At 47.4% G+C, this 14,566-nt stretch overlaps 1 protein-coding gene across 1 annotated transcript; it reads right to left on the bottom strand.

Annotated features, from left to right (window-relative positions):
* Positions 1 to 3,996: 3,996 nt before the first annotated feature.
* LOC135161461 (uncharacterized) lies at positions 3,997 to 5,334 on the bottom strand. Its single transcript, XM_064119039.1, has one exon. It carries the CDS (start codon positions 5,332 to 5,334, stop codon positions 3,997 to 3,999), a length of 1,338 nt encoding a protein of 445 aa, XP_063975109.1.
* Positions 5,335 to 14,566: the final 9,232 nt, after the last annotated feature.

The raw sequence follows: 14,566 nt of genomic DNA, 5'->3' as shown, positions 1-14,566 counted from the left end.
TACTTTGTCTCCCTCTTGGAATTTTTGTGGATTAATTTTCTTGTCGTAATAATGTTTGGATCGTTCCTTCGCTCGGATTAAATTTGCTCTTGCCTTTCGCGTACAGGTTCTGTTCCTTTCAAATAAATTCTTCAGATACTCTTCGTATGTCTGGTCATTTAAATCCCGAGCCAGATCACTTGAAGGTATTCGAGCTAAACGTCCAAACACTAATTGATAGGGTGTATACCCGGTGCTTTCATGCACACTAGTGTTATAAGAGAATGAAGCTAATTCGCATAGATCATCCCATTCTACATTATTGTCCATGTACTGTTTTAGGTATTCGGTAAATACATGATGGGAGCGTTCTATGGAACCATTAGTTTGTGGATGGTATGCCGAAGACCTATAGGTCTGTATTCCGAATTTCTTTGCTACAATTTTCATTAATGTGGAAGTAAATTGCGCTCCCTGGTCGGTTAATATAGCCTTAGGGGCTCCAAAAGTGCAGAGGAAATTCTTAGTAAATCCAACTGCTACTTCCAGTGCGCTTTGTTTCTGTACAGGAATCGCTAGAGAGTACTTTGTCAACAGGTCTTGTATGGTGAGGACATATCCATTGTTTTTGGATGTCAAGGGCAAGGGCCCTACCATATCCATGCTAATTTTCTCGAGTGCGTTTTTCGGTGTATCTGTGATAATCATCGGTTGGCGAGTTTTGACCCGAACGAGTTTACGGAGCTGACAATTTCTACATCCCTGTATATATTTGGCTATATCCGTCTTCATCCCTTTCCAAAAGTAGTTTTGTCTTATTCTATTGAAGGTTTTCGTTACTCCCTTATGGCCGTTAGTGCCACTCGCGTGATTTTCTCTAATTATTTGTGTATATTCAAAGGGCTCTGGGATTCTAACGTCACATGAACAAAAGGTAATTTTGAGGTTTAATGCTGAAAATTTTTGAATTATCAATTTTTGTATTTGATGCCATTTAATGTCATCGATTTTATCTGTCTTTGCCATGGCAAATGACGTAGTATCAGTTTCCACTATGGCATTATATAATGAATCGAATGCTTCCTCAATATCATCTATTTCTAATAAGTCTTGCTTTCTATTTTTTATTGGGAGAATAAAGCAATGCCTATTCTCATATTTCACTAATTTTGTCCTTAGCCAGGTCATAGACCCGATGGGAAGTTCTATGAGATCATGCAAATCTTCGGCTCCCCTATCGCAGGGTTCCCCTTTTAATGATGTCATGATAACGATGTTATCCTTCATTGACCTTAATGCCTCTCTACATTCCAGGATATTAGCGGCGATTTTTTGAGAATTTGGGGGACGTCGGGAATGTGTCTCTACTTCATCGTCTGATATACCGTCGTTATTGTCGTCAGGATCGTTTCGTGGGCTGGGAATCTGGTCTCCTGTCATATTGTCAACTAAAGGGGTCCTAGGAACGTCTTTGTTATGACTGGTTTTTTGTTCCGCATCGCTATCCTCAGAGGAGGTAAAGATAAGGGGAACATCCCCAATGATTCTCCTACTCGAGTTAGTGTTGACATTACTCTCGCATCGTTTGGATAATATTCTCCTTTTCTTAAGTACCCTTGGTGTGGAGTTAGGGAGGTCTGCAGTTCTGGATCGTTTTGGATTTTGGGGAATAGATGGAAGTTGGAAGGATGGTGTCTCTCGTGGGGGGGAATTGTCATCAGTACTATCCTCTGAGTCCATCTGTATGCAATAAATATGCATCACATTCGCTTGATTGAATTCAAGCTCATCTGGATTGTCCGGGATATTGCGGGACAGGGCGTCTGCGTTAGCATTCAATTTTCCCGGTTTATAGACTACCTTATAATCGAAATCTTCCATGTCAAGTCTCCATCTTACGATGCGGGAGTTAGGGGAATCTACCTTTTTAACCCATGTTAGTGGTCTATTGTCCGTTACTAATATAAATTCACGGCCATATATATACGGACGAAAATATTTCACCGTGTAGAAGATTGCCAACATTTCTTTTTCGATTGTGGAATAATTCCTCTCTGCTTTGGTTAGTAATCTTGAGCAGAAAGAAATCGGGAGATCCTTCCCTATATCTCCTTGACTTAATACACCGCCTATACCATACTCACTCGCGTCTGTTGTGACTACGAATGTTTTAGTGAAATCAGGGTATTGGAGTACTGGGGCCGTGCATAGTGCCTTTTTTAGGTTGTCAAAGCCTTCTTGTTGTCCCGGTCCCCACGTGAATTTAATGTCCTTCCTCAATAAATGGGTTAGAGGCTTCGTCATATTTGCGAAATTTGATATAAATCTTCTGTAATACCCGGCTAAACCCAAGAATTGTTGTATCTTTTTCATGTTTCTCGGTTGAGGAAAATCCTCAACGGCCTTTATCTTATCCGGTTTCGGTCGTACGCCTTTAGCCGAAATAATGTGACCTAAATATTCAATTTCCGGTTGTAAAAAATTGCACTTATCCGGCTGTAATTGCAAGCCAGCATCCCTCAATCTTTTACCTACTTCAAGAAATTTTCGTATATGTTCTTCAATGGTTTTCGAGTAGATAACTATGTCATCCATGTACACAAAAACCTCGATGCCTTGTAGGCCTATCAGGACTTGGTCCATCAATCTTTGGAACGTGGAGGGGGCATTTTTTAGCCCGAATGGCATACGACAATACTCGTAATGTTGATGGGGAGTAGTAAACGCCGTCTTATGCGCATCATCAGGATGGATTTTAATTTGATGAAATCCACTCGCGAGATCTAACGTGGAGAAATATTCTGCACCACCGAGTTGATCAATGATTTCTACTATATTGGGCAGAGGATATGCGTCCCCTACCGTTTTTGCGTTGAGGTCCCTATAGTCGTTGACCATCCTCCATTTTTTATTTCCCTGTGAATCTGGTTTCTTATCTACTAACCAGACAGGTGAACTATACGGGCTTTCTGATGCCCTAATTAATTGTTTCATTTCCAAGTCTTTGACTTGTCTAGCAATTTCTTCTTTGTGAGCTGGGGGGAATCTATACTGTTTTTTTGAATACTGGGATGTTATCAGTGGTTATGATTCTATGCATTGTTTTGTTAGTAGCCCCCAATACTTCTCCGGTCAGGTAAAATAAATCCTGATTTTCTCGGATCACCTGCTCTATGGGTCCACGTTCTTCTGGAGTTAAGCCATGAAAATGGACCGACTTAATGAGACTTAGAGCTCTTTCCTCAGTTTTCTCGTGAGCCTTGATTAGGAATATTTGCTTGGTGTCTTCGACCTTAATTTCATTTTTTGTTTGTTTATCTAGGCAAAGCTCAAGCATTTTGAGGCGCGTTGCTTGAGTACTCTTGGAGCTATCAAACCGTAAGAGGGCTTGCTCTGGCTTGGATGGCATCCAAGGACAATTTACAATATTCGCTGTGGGAGTCGGTACTATGACTGGTTTGTCATTTTGGCTAATTACTCTTATGAAGGTTTCCCCATTAATGTTGACATTTATATTTCCTCCTGCAGTAATTTTATCTCCTAATTGAATTTCAGGGATGAAACCAGATTCACAGGATTCGCGGTCGACGTGGACCAAAAGAGTGGTAACTGTGCCAGGTTCTATCATCCTTCCTTGCGGTATGTCAAAAGGAATGCGAATATTCCTGAAAGAAAACTGTTGCGTCTCATAGCATAATTTCGCTTTATTTTTCTTAAAGAATTCTGACCCGAGGACTCCAGCGTACATTACTGGGAATGTATCTGGGACGATATGGAAGACGCTAGGATGCCCATGCACCTCGACGGTTATTTGTCCCAGTGTGTCTACTCCCGTATTCGTAATGCCATGCAGTCTCAACGTTTGTTCCCTCTTTATTTGGTTGAATTTTTTGACGCAACTGTGTTTCAGCAGGTTTACTTCTGCACCCGTATCTAACATTATTACCGCTGCTCTTTTTAGGTCTGGAGATCGCAAAGTGATGGCAGGCACGTTCTCATCCCGTAACGAGATATGAGCTACTCGGATTTTTGGGGACTCATTTGTTTGGACGTTGACGGGGTTTGAGGACTCATCTCCCCCTGGGCTCCGTTCGTTTTCACCCTGGGGGTTGACTCGTTTTTTTGGTTCTTTTTATTGTAAAAATATTCAAATCTTCGACATATAGTGAGATCATGACCCTTGATTTTATATAGGTCACAATACAAATCTGTCTTACTTATTTTTTCCCCTGAATTCTTCCCTGCCTTTTCGGCATTTAGCTTCTTAAAGCACTTGTCCACGGTGTGATTTTTGAATCCACAGAACTCACATTTCATTCGTGGTTTTTGATCGTAATTAATTTTTTGTTGGTGGGTTGTGGCGTGTTCCTTGGTTGCGTGTTCTTCCAATGGATCCGATATTATCTGGAAGACGCGTGCATGAGATTTGAACCGATCAATATCTCTAATGTGGTTTTTATACACCGCGATTGCACTAGTATATGCCTGTTCCAGCGAGTTACGAGGTTGGAGTTTACACTCAGTTCTCAGCAGGGGGGGAATTCCATTTAGAAATGCGGTAATTGCATCATCTTCTAATTTTTTCCTCTCAGCAAAGGTTAGAGGCCTATTCTTCTCCTGCCTTTCCAAGGTGACTATATTGCCGTGGACTGATCGAGATCGATTGACATAGTCAATGATGTGTTCCTGTGGTCCTTTTGACATGTTTTCCAATGCTGCTTTGCATTGATTAATCGTCATTAAAGGGTCGAATATTTCGCGTAAATGAGTTTCGAGATCTTGCATGTTATTATACTCTAAATTTTCCATAGCCGTTCGTGCTCTGCCCTTAAATTTTTGCCTGATCAGTTCCATAAACGTGGGAATAACATACTCAGGAAGCATAGTGCAAGCGCGATCACATGCTTTGATAAATTGTGATGCCTCTAAATGTGTTCCGTCGAAAGTAGGAATATAAGCGAGCGCGTCTTTAAATGTTATGTGTACTGCAGGCAGCTGTTCTTGCCTACCGGATCTTAACGCAATTCGTTTTACGCGAGCTAATTCTTCCTGTAGTTCTGTTATTTGGGAACCTATGGATTCATTCAATTTTTGAGAATTTTCAGGAGCAAAAGCAGTTGGATTATCATGTACTTCTCTTGATCTTTCCAATAGTTGTTTGGCATGGGCCTCTTTTTCGGCTACTAATTTTTCTCTTGTATTGAGTTCTTCCTCGATTATTGTTAGTGCTTCTATTTTATTTTGAGCTACGAGGACATCTCGTGTTTTCTTATCTAACGCGATTTCCTTCTCCTCTACTTCCGATTGTTTTTTCCTTAATTGTTCCGCGAGGGTTCTAAGATCTTCTTGATCCATGATTACAGAAAATCAATTGAAAACGAAGAGAAAGTGTAGCTATCCCACCGCTGCCACCAAATTGTTACGTCCAATTTTCTTTTGGGCGTGAAAATATTATTTAGCTACTTTTTCAAACGCAACAGATTTGAGGGATTTCCGTCTCTTACGTTTACCCAATTAATTTTCGTTACGAATGAATTGAATCGTACCTTATTTTTCTAGATGCTGGAGTTTTTGTTTTAACTCTGCCAGAAACTTCTGCGTAGAGGGAGAAATTCGGGATAATGGGTGGTCCCTGCTGGCTGGAGCTTGGATGTTCTGCTGCTTAGCTACGTATTCGGTGGTGAAATATCGCTGAGTCAGGGGAGGTGATGCAGCTTCGAATGTTTCCTGCTGAGGTGCGGAATCTGTTCCACAAGGTTGAGTCAATCGGAAATTTCCCTGATGATCCTTAGTAACTTCGATGTTGACGGTATCACAATTAACAATGGTCGGGACTGAATTTTTATCCGAAAATAATGAATCTAAATCGACTTCCTTGGGATTTCTATAAATCGCGGCTAACTTCCGGAGTTGGTACTTCCTTCCTGCACGTCTCGTTTTTTTAGGCATTAGGGTGATAGGAGGAGAGTAGGCTAGGATAATATTAAAGATTGAGCACTCTTCTACTCTAATCTCTATATTTAGTCAGGATAGAATTGAAAGAGCAATCTTCTGCTCTAAACAACCAGGTAGGGGAATATTTTTAGGAACAAAGATTGAGCAAGCTTCTGCGCGAAACTTAATATCGATTAAGGGGTAGGATTGATCGAGCAATATTCTGCTCTAATCAAATAGGTTCTAGGATAAAGCGTGAGCACTCTTCTGCTCTACACTCTGGAAAGAAACACACGGTATTGAGTTGGAATTAGAACTGGACTTTATTGAACATTTTTCGGACTATTTATATTAATTTTGAGTTCATCAATAATTGAAATTCTTTAATTATTTGATATTTAGTATTTTATTCGATTATTACCAGTATTGACGATGATCTTATTATTTATACATCAAGGTTGATAATGGTTTTAATAAGTATGTAGTAGTTTAGATTGCTAATAATTTATTCAAATTTCAAAAGTTGTATTTCTTTTCCTTCCAGGCCGTCTGGGTAGTGCGGGCGAGAAGTGTGGACGTGACAATATCATAGCTAGGACAATTTGGCTGGCGCCATTGGATTCGTGAGACGATTTCCGATTTTTCTAGGGGTCCGGGAATTTTCAAAAGTCGATTTTTTCGTTTTTCGCGTTTTTCTCGGCTCCTGGACCTCCTAGAGCAAAACGGGCACGGATTTGGGATCACACCATTTGTCGCCCATATCTTTGGAAATGTCATAGCTAGGACAATTTGGCTGGCGCCATTGGATTCGTGAGATGATTTCCGATTTTTCTAGGGGTCCGGGAATTTTCTAAAGTCGATTTTTATAGTTTTTCGCGTTTTTCTCGGCTCCTGGGCCTCCTAGAGCAAAACGGGCCCGGATTTGGATTCAGATCGTTTTTCGTCCGTATCTTTGGAAATATCATAGCTAGGACAATTTGGCTGGCGCCATTGGATTCGTGAGACGATTTCCGAGTTTCCTAGGGGTCCGGGAATTGTCTAAAATCATTTTTTTTCGTTTTTCGCATTTTTCAGGTCTCCTGCGGCTCGTAGAGCAAAAACTGCCCGGATTTGGTATCACACCGTTTTTCGTCAGTCAGTCCGATTCTTCTGCCCATGCGCATCAGTCGGATGCCTCTGCGCATGCGCATCAGTCCGATTCTTCTGCTGCTGCGCATCAGTGTCGATTCCTCTGCGCATGCGCATCAGTCTGATGCCTCTGCGCGTGCGCGTCAGTAGGATCCTCCTGCTCCTGCGCATCAGTCCGATTCTTCTGCTGCTGCGCATCAATACCACTCCTCTGCGCCTGCGCATCAGTCCGATTCCTCTGCGCATGCGCATCAGTCTGATGCCTTTGCGCGTGCGCGTCAGTAGGATCCTCCTGCTCCTGCGCATCAGTTCCACTCCTCTGCGCCTGCGCATCAGTCCGATGCTTCTGCGCATGCGCTTCAGTCCGATTCTTCTGCACATGCGCATCAGTCCGACTCCCCTGCGCCTGCGCAGCAGTCCGATTCTTCTGCGCATGCGCCTCAGTCCGATCCTCCTGCTCCTGCGCATCAGTCCGATTCTTTTGCGCATGAGCATCAGTCCGACTCCCCTGCGCCTGCGCATCAGCCCGACTCCCCTGCGCCTGCGCATCAGTCCGGCTCTTTTGCGCCTACGCGTCAGTCGGATTCGTCTGCGCATGCGCATCAGTTCGATTGCCCTCCGCCTGCACATCAGTCCAACTCCTATGGCTCCGAGAGCAAAAAAGGCCCGGATTTGGTATCACACCGTTTTTCGTCAGTCAGTCCGATTCTTCTGCCCATGCGCATCAGTCCGATGCCTCTGCGCCTGCGCATCAGTCTGATGCCTCTGCGCGTGCGCGTCAGTAGGATCCTCCTGCTCCGGCGCATCAGTTCCACTCCCCTGCGCCTGCGCATCAGTCCGACTCTTCTGCGCATGCGCATCAGTTCGATTGCTCTCCGCCTGCACAGCAGTCCAATTCCTATGGCTCCTGGAGCAAAAAGGGCCTAGATTTGGCATCACACCGTTTTTCGTCAGACAGTCCGATCCTCCTGCTCCTGCACATCAGTCCGATTGCTCTCCGCCTGCATATCAGTCCAACTCCTCTGGCTCCTAGAGCAAAAAAGGCCCGGATTTGGGATCACACCGTTTTCCGTCGATATCTTTGGAAATATCATAGCTATGACAATTTGGCTGGTGCCATTCTATTCGTGAGACGATTTCCGATTTTTCTACGGCTCCGGGAATTTTCTAAAGTCGATTTTTGTGGTTTTTCGCGTTTTTCTCGGCTCCTGGGCCACCCAGAGCTAATCGGGCCCGGATTTGGGCTCGTACCGTTTTTCGCCCATATCTTTGGAAATGTCATAGCTACGACAATTTGGCTGGCGCCATTGGATTCGTGAGACGATTTCCGATTCTTCTAGGGGTCCGGGAATTTTCTAAAGTCGATTTATTTAGTTTTTCCCGTTTTTCTCGGCTCCTGGGCCTCCTGGAGCAAAACGGGCCCGGATTTGGACTCATACCGTTTTTCGCCCAAATCGTTGGAAATATCATAGGTAGGACAATTTGGCTAACGCCATTGGATTCGTGAGACGATTTCCGATTTTTCTAGGGGTCCGGAAATTTTCTGAAATCGATTTTTTCGTTTTTCGCGTTTTTCTCGGCTCCTGGGCCTCCTAGAGCAAAACGGGCCCGGATTCGTACTCATACCGTTTGCCGTCGATATCTTTGGAAATATCATAGCTAGGACAATTTGGCTGGTGCCATTCTATTCGTGAGACGATTTCCGATTTTTCTAGGGGTCCGGGAATTTTCTAAAGTCGATTTTTATAGTTTTTCGCGTTTTTCTCGGCTCCTGGGCCTCCTAGAGCAAAACGGGCCCGGATTTGGACTCATACCGTTTTTCGCCCATATCTTTGGAAATATCATAGCTAGGACCATTTGGCTAGCGCCATTGGATTCGTGAGTCGATCTCCGATTTTTCTACGGCTCCGGGAATTTTCTACAGTCGATTTTTTTGGTTTTTCGCGTTTTTCTCGGCTCCTGGGCCTCCCAGAACAAAACGGGCCCGGATTTGGGATCACACCGTTTTTCGTCAGTCAGTCCGATTCTTCTGCCCATGCGCATCAGTCCGATGCCTCTGCGCACGCGCATCAGTCCGATTCTTCTGCTGCTGCGCATCAATACCACTCTTCTGCGCCTGCGCATCAGTCCGATTCCTCTGCGCATGCGCATCAGTCTGTCTCCCCTACGCCAGCGCATCAGTCCGATGCCTCTGCGCGTGCGCGTCAGTAGGATCCTCCTGCTCTTGCACATGAGTTCCACTCCTCTGCGCCTGCGCATCAGTCCGATGCTTCTGCGCCTGCGCATCAGTCCGATTCTTCTGCGCATGCGCATCAGTCCGACTCCCCTGCGCCTGCGCAGCAGTCCGAATCTTCTGCGAATGTGCCTCAGTACGATCCTCCTGCTACTGCGCATCAGTCCGACGCTTCTGCACATGCGCATCTGTCCGACTCCCCTGACGCCTGCGCAGGAGTCCGACTCCCCTGCGCCTGAGCATCAGTCAGATTCTTCTGCGCATGCGCATCAGTCCGACTCCCCTGCGCCTACGCATCAGTCCGACTCCCCTGCACCTGCGCATCAGTCCGATTCTTCTGCGCATGCGCATCAGTCCGATTCTTCTGCGAATGCGCATCAGTGCGATTTTCCTGCGACTGCGCATCCGTCCGATTCTTCTGGGCATGCGCGTCAGTCCGACCCTCCTGCTCCTGCACATCAATCCGATTCCTCTGCGCATGCGCATCAGTCTGACTCCCCTCCGCCAGCGCATCAGTCCGATGGCTCTGCGCGTGCGCGTCAGTCCGACCCTCTTGCTCATGCACATCAGTTCGATTGCTCTCCGCCTGCACATCAGTCCAACTCCTATGACTCCTAGAGCAAAAAAGGCCCGGATTTGGGATCACACCGTTTTCCGTCAGTCAGTCCGATTCTTCTGCCCATGCGCATCAGTCCGATGCCTCTGCGCATGCGCATCAGTCCGATTCTTCTGCTGCTGCGCATCAATACCACTCCTCTGCGCCTGCGCATCAGTCCGATTCCTCTGCGCATGCGCATCAGTCTGATGCCTCTGCGCGTGCGCGTCAGTAGGATCCTCCTGCTCCTGCTCATCAGTTCCACTCCTCTGCGCCTGCGCATCAGTCCGATGCGTCTGCGCCTGCGCATCAGGCCGATTCTTCTGCACATGCGCATCAGTCCGACTCCCCTGCGCCTGCGCAGCAGTCCGATTCTTCTGCGCATGCGCCTCAGTCCGATCCTCCTGCTCCTGCGCATCAGTCCGATTCTTCTGCGCATGCGCATCAGTGCGATTTTCCTGCGACTGCGCATCAGTCCGATTCTTCTGACCATGCGCGTCAGTCCGACCCTCCTGCTCTTGCACATCAGTCCAATTCCTCTGCGCATGCGCAACAGTCTGACTCCCCTCCGCCTGCGCATCAGCCCGACTCCCCTGCGCCTGCGCATCAGTCCGAATCTTCTGGGCATGTGCCTCAGTACGATCCTCCTGCTACTGCGCATCAGTCCGACGCTTCTGCACATGCGCATCTGTCCGACTCCCCTGCGCCTGCGCAGGAGTCCGACTCCCCTGCGCCTGAGCATCAGTCAGATTCTTCTGCGCATGCGCATCAGTCCGACTCCCCTGCGCCTGCGCATCAGTCCGACTCCCCTGCACCTGCGCATCAGTCCGATTCTTCTGCGCATGCGCATCAGTCCGATTCTTCTGCGAATGCGCATCAGTGCGATTTTCCTGCGACTGCGCATCAGTCCGATTCTTCTGGGCATGCGCATCAGTCCGACCCTCCTGCTCCTGCACATCAATCCGATTCCTCTGCGCATTCGCATCAGTCTGACTCCCCTCCGCCAGTGCATCAGTCCGATGCCTCTGCGCGTGCGCGTCAGTCCGACCCTCTTGCTCATGCACATCAGTCCGATTGCTCTCCGCCTGCGCATCAGTCCGACTCCCCTGCATCTGCGCATCAGCCCGACTCCCCTGCGCCTGCGCATCAGTCCGGCTTTTCTGCGCCTACGCGTCAGTCGGATTCTTCTGCGCATTCGCATCAGTTCGATTGCTCTTCGCCTGCACATCAGTCCAACTCCTATGACTCCTAGAGCAAAAAAGGCCCGGATTTGGGATCACACCGTTTTCCGTCAGTCAGTCTGATTCTTCTGCCCATGCGCATCAGTCCGATTGCTCTCCGCCTGCACATCAGTCCAACTCCTATGACTCCTAGAGCAAAAAAGGCCCGGATTTGGGATCACACCGTTTTCCGTCGATATCTTTGGAAATATCATAGCTAGGACAATTTGGCTGGTGCCATTCTATTCGTGAGACGATTTCCGATTTTTCTAGGGGTCTGGAAATTTTCTGAAGTCGATTTTTTCGTTTTTCGCGTTTTTCTCGGCTCCTGGGCCGCCTAGAGCAAAACGGGCCCGGATTTGGGCTCATTCCGTTTTTCGGCCAAATCTTTGGAAATATCATAGCTAGGACCATTTGGCTAGCGCCATTGGATGCGTGAGTCGATTTCCGATTTTTCTACGGCTCCGGGAATTTTCTAAAGTCGATTTTTTTGGTTTTTCGCGTTTTTCTCGGCTCCTAGGCCTCCCAAAGCACAACGGGCCCGGATTTGGGCTCGTACCGTTTTTCGCCCATATCTTTGGAAATATCATAGCTAAGACAATTTGGCTGGCGCCATTGGATTCGTGAGACGATTTCCGATTTTTCTAGGGGTCCGGGAATTTTCAAAAGTCGATTTTTTCGTTTTTCGCGTTTTTCTCGGCTCCTGGACCTCCTAGAGCAAAACGGGCACGGATTTGGGATCACACCATTTGTCGCCCATATCTTTGGAAATTTCATAGCTAGAACAATTTTGCCGGCGCCATTGGATTCGTGAGACGATTTCCGATTTTGCTAGGGGTCCGGGAATTTTCTAAAGTCGATTTTTTCGTTTTTCGCGTTTTTCTCGGCTCCTGGGCCTCCCAGAGCAAAAAGGGCCCGGATTTGGACTCAGATCGTTTTTCGTCCATATCTTTGGAAATGTCATAGCTAGGACAATTTGGCTGGCGCCATTGGATTCGTGAGACGATTTCCGAGTTTCCCAGGGGTCCGGGAATTGTCTAAAATCAATTTTTTTCGTTTTTCGCATTTTTCAGGTCGCCTGCGGCTCGTAGAGCAAAAACTGCCCGGATTTGGTATCACACCGTTTTTCGTCAGTCAGTCCGATTCTTCTGCCCATGCGCATCAGTCCGATGCGTCTGCGCATGCGCATCAGTCCGATTCTTCTGCTGCTGCGCATCAATAGCACTCCTCTGCGTCTGCGCATCAGTCTGATGCCTCTGCGCGTGCGCATCAGTCTGATGCCTCTGCGCGTGCGCGTCAGTAGGATCCTCCTGCTCCTGCACATCAGTCCGATTGCTCTCCGCCTGCATATCAGTCCAACTCCTATGGCTCCTAGAGCAAAAAAGGCCCGGATTTGGGATCACACCGTTTTCCGTCGATATCTTTGGAAATATCATAGCTAGGACAATTTGGCTGGTGCCATTCTATTCGTGAGACGATTTCCGATTTTTCTACGGCTCCGGGAATTTTCTAAAGTCGATTTTTTTGGTTTTTCGCGTTTTTCTCGGCTCCTGGGCCTCCTAGAGCAAAACGGGCAAGGATTTGGGCTCGTACCGTTTTTCGCCCATTGCTTTGGAAATATCATAGCTAGGACAATTTGGCTGGCGCCATTGGATTCGTGAGACGATTTCCGAGTTTCCTAGGGGTCCGGGAATTGTCTAAAATCAATTTTTTTCGTTTTTCGCATTTTTCAGGTCTCCTGCAGCTCGTAGAGCAAAACGGGCCCGGATTTGGGCTCGTACCGTTTTTCGCCCATATCTTTGGAAGTGTCATAGCTACGACAATTTGGCTGGCGCCATTGGATTCGTGAGACGATTTCCGATTCTTCTAGGGGTCCGGGAATTTTCTAAAGTCGATTTATTTAGTTTTTCGCGTTTTTCTCGGCTCCTGGGCCTCCTGGAGCAAAACGGGCCCGGATTTGGACACATACCGTTTTTCGCCCAAATCGTTGGAAATATCATAGCTAGGACAATTTGGCTAACGCCATTGGATTCGTGAGACGATTTCCGATTTTTCTAGGGGTCCGGAAATTTTCTGAAATCGATTTTTTCGTTTTTCGCGTTTTTCTCGGCTCCTGGGCCTCCTAGAGCAAAACGGGCCCGGATTTGGACTCGTACCGTTTTTCGCCTATATCTTTGGAAATATCATAGCTACGACAATTTGGCTGGCGCCATTGGATTCGTGAGACGATTTCCGATTTTGCTAGGGGTCCGGGAATTTTCTAAAGTCGATTTTTTTAGTGTTTCGCGTTTTTCTCGGCTCCTGTGCCTCCTAGAGTAAAACGGGCCCGGATTTGGACTCATATCGTTTTTCGCCCATATCTTTGGAAATATCATAGCTAGGACCATTTGGCTAGCGTCATTGGATTCGTGAGTCGATTTCCGATTTTTCTACGGCTCCGGGAATTTTCTAAAGTCGATTTTTTTGGTTTTTCGCGTTTTTTTCGGCTCCTGGGCCTCCTAGTGCTAAACGGGCCCGGATTTGGGCTCGTACCGTTTTTCGCCCATATCTTGGGAAATATCATAGCTAGGTCAATTTGGCTGGCGCCATTGGATTCGTGGGACGGTTTCCGATTTTTCTATGGGTCCGGGAATTTTCTATAGTCGATTTTTTTCGTTTTTCGCATTTTTCAGGTCGCCTGCGGCTCGTAGAGCAAAAACCGCCCGGATTTGGTATCACACCGTTTTTCGTCAGTCAGTCCGATTCTTCTGCTCATGCGCATCAGTCCGATGCCTCTGCGCATGCGCATCAGTCCGATTCTTCTGCTGCTGCGCATCAGTGTCGATTCCTCTGCACATGCGCATCAGTCTGATGCCTCTGCGCGTGCGCGTCAGTAGGATCCTCCTGCTCCTGCGCATCAGTTCCACTCCTCTGCGCCTGCGCATCAGTCCGATGCTTCTGCGCCTGCGCTTCAGTCCGATTCTTCTGCACATGCGCATCAGTCCGACTCCCCTGCACCTGCGCATCAGTCCGATTCTTCTGCGCATGCGCATCAGTCCGATTCTTCTGCGAATGCGCATCAGTGCGATTTTCCTGCGACTGCGCATCAGTCCGATTCGTCTGGGCATGCGCGTCAGTCCGACCCTCCTGCTCCTGCACATCAATCCGACTCCCCTGCACCTGCGCATCAGTCCGATTCTTCTGCGCATGCGCATCAGTCCGATTCTTCTGCGAATGCGCATCAGTGCGATTTTCCTGCGACTGCGCATCAGTCCGATTCGTCTGGGCATGCGCGTCAGTCCGACCCTCCTGCTCCTGCACATCAATCCGATTCCTCTGCGCATGCGCATCAGTCTGACTCCCCTCCGCCAGCGCATCAGTCCGATGGCTCTGCGCGTGCGCGTCAGTCCGACCCTCTTGCTCATGCACATCAGTTCGATTGCTCTCCGCCTGCACATCAGTCCAACTCCTATGACTCCTAGAGCAAAAAAGGCCCGG

The sequence above is a fragment of the Diachasmimorpha longicaudata genome, chromosome 4 (genome assembly GCF_034640455.1).
Source record: "Diachasmimorpha longicaudata isolate KC_UGA_2023 chromosome 4, iyDiaLong2, whole genome shotgun sequence".
NCBI lineage: Eukaryota > Metazoa > Arthropoda > Insecta > Hymenoptera > Braconidae > Diachasmimorpha > Diachasmimorpha longicaudata.
Note: the sequence above shows the minus strand (reverse complement) of the source record. Positions and strands in the feature narration are given on the sequence as shown.

What these genes read in the sequence shown, in the direction of transcription:
- LOC135161461 (XM_064119039.1), bottom strand. Translation starts at nt 5,334, where the DNA reads ATGGATCAAGAAGATCTTAGAACCCTCGCGGAACAATTAAGGAAAAAA.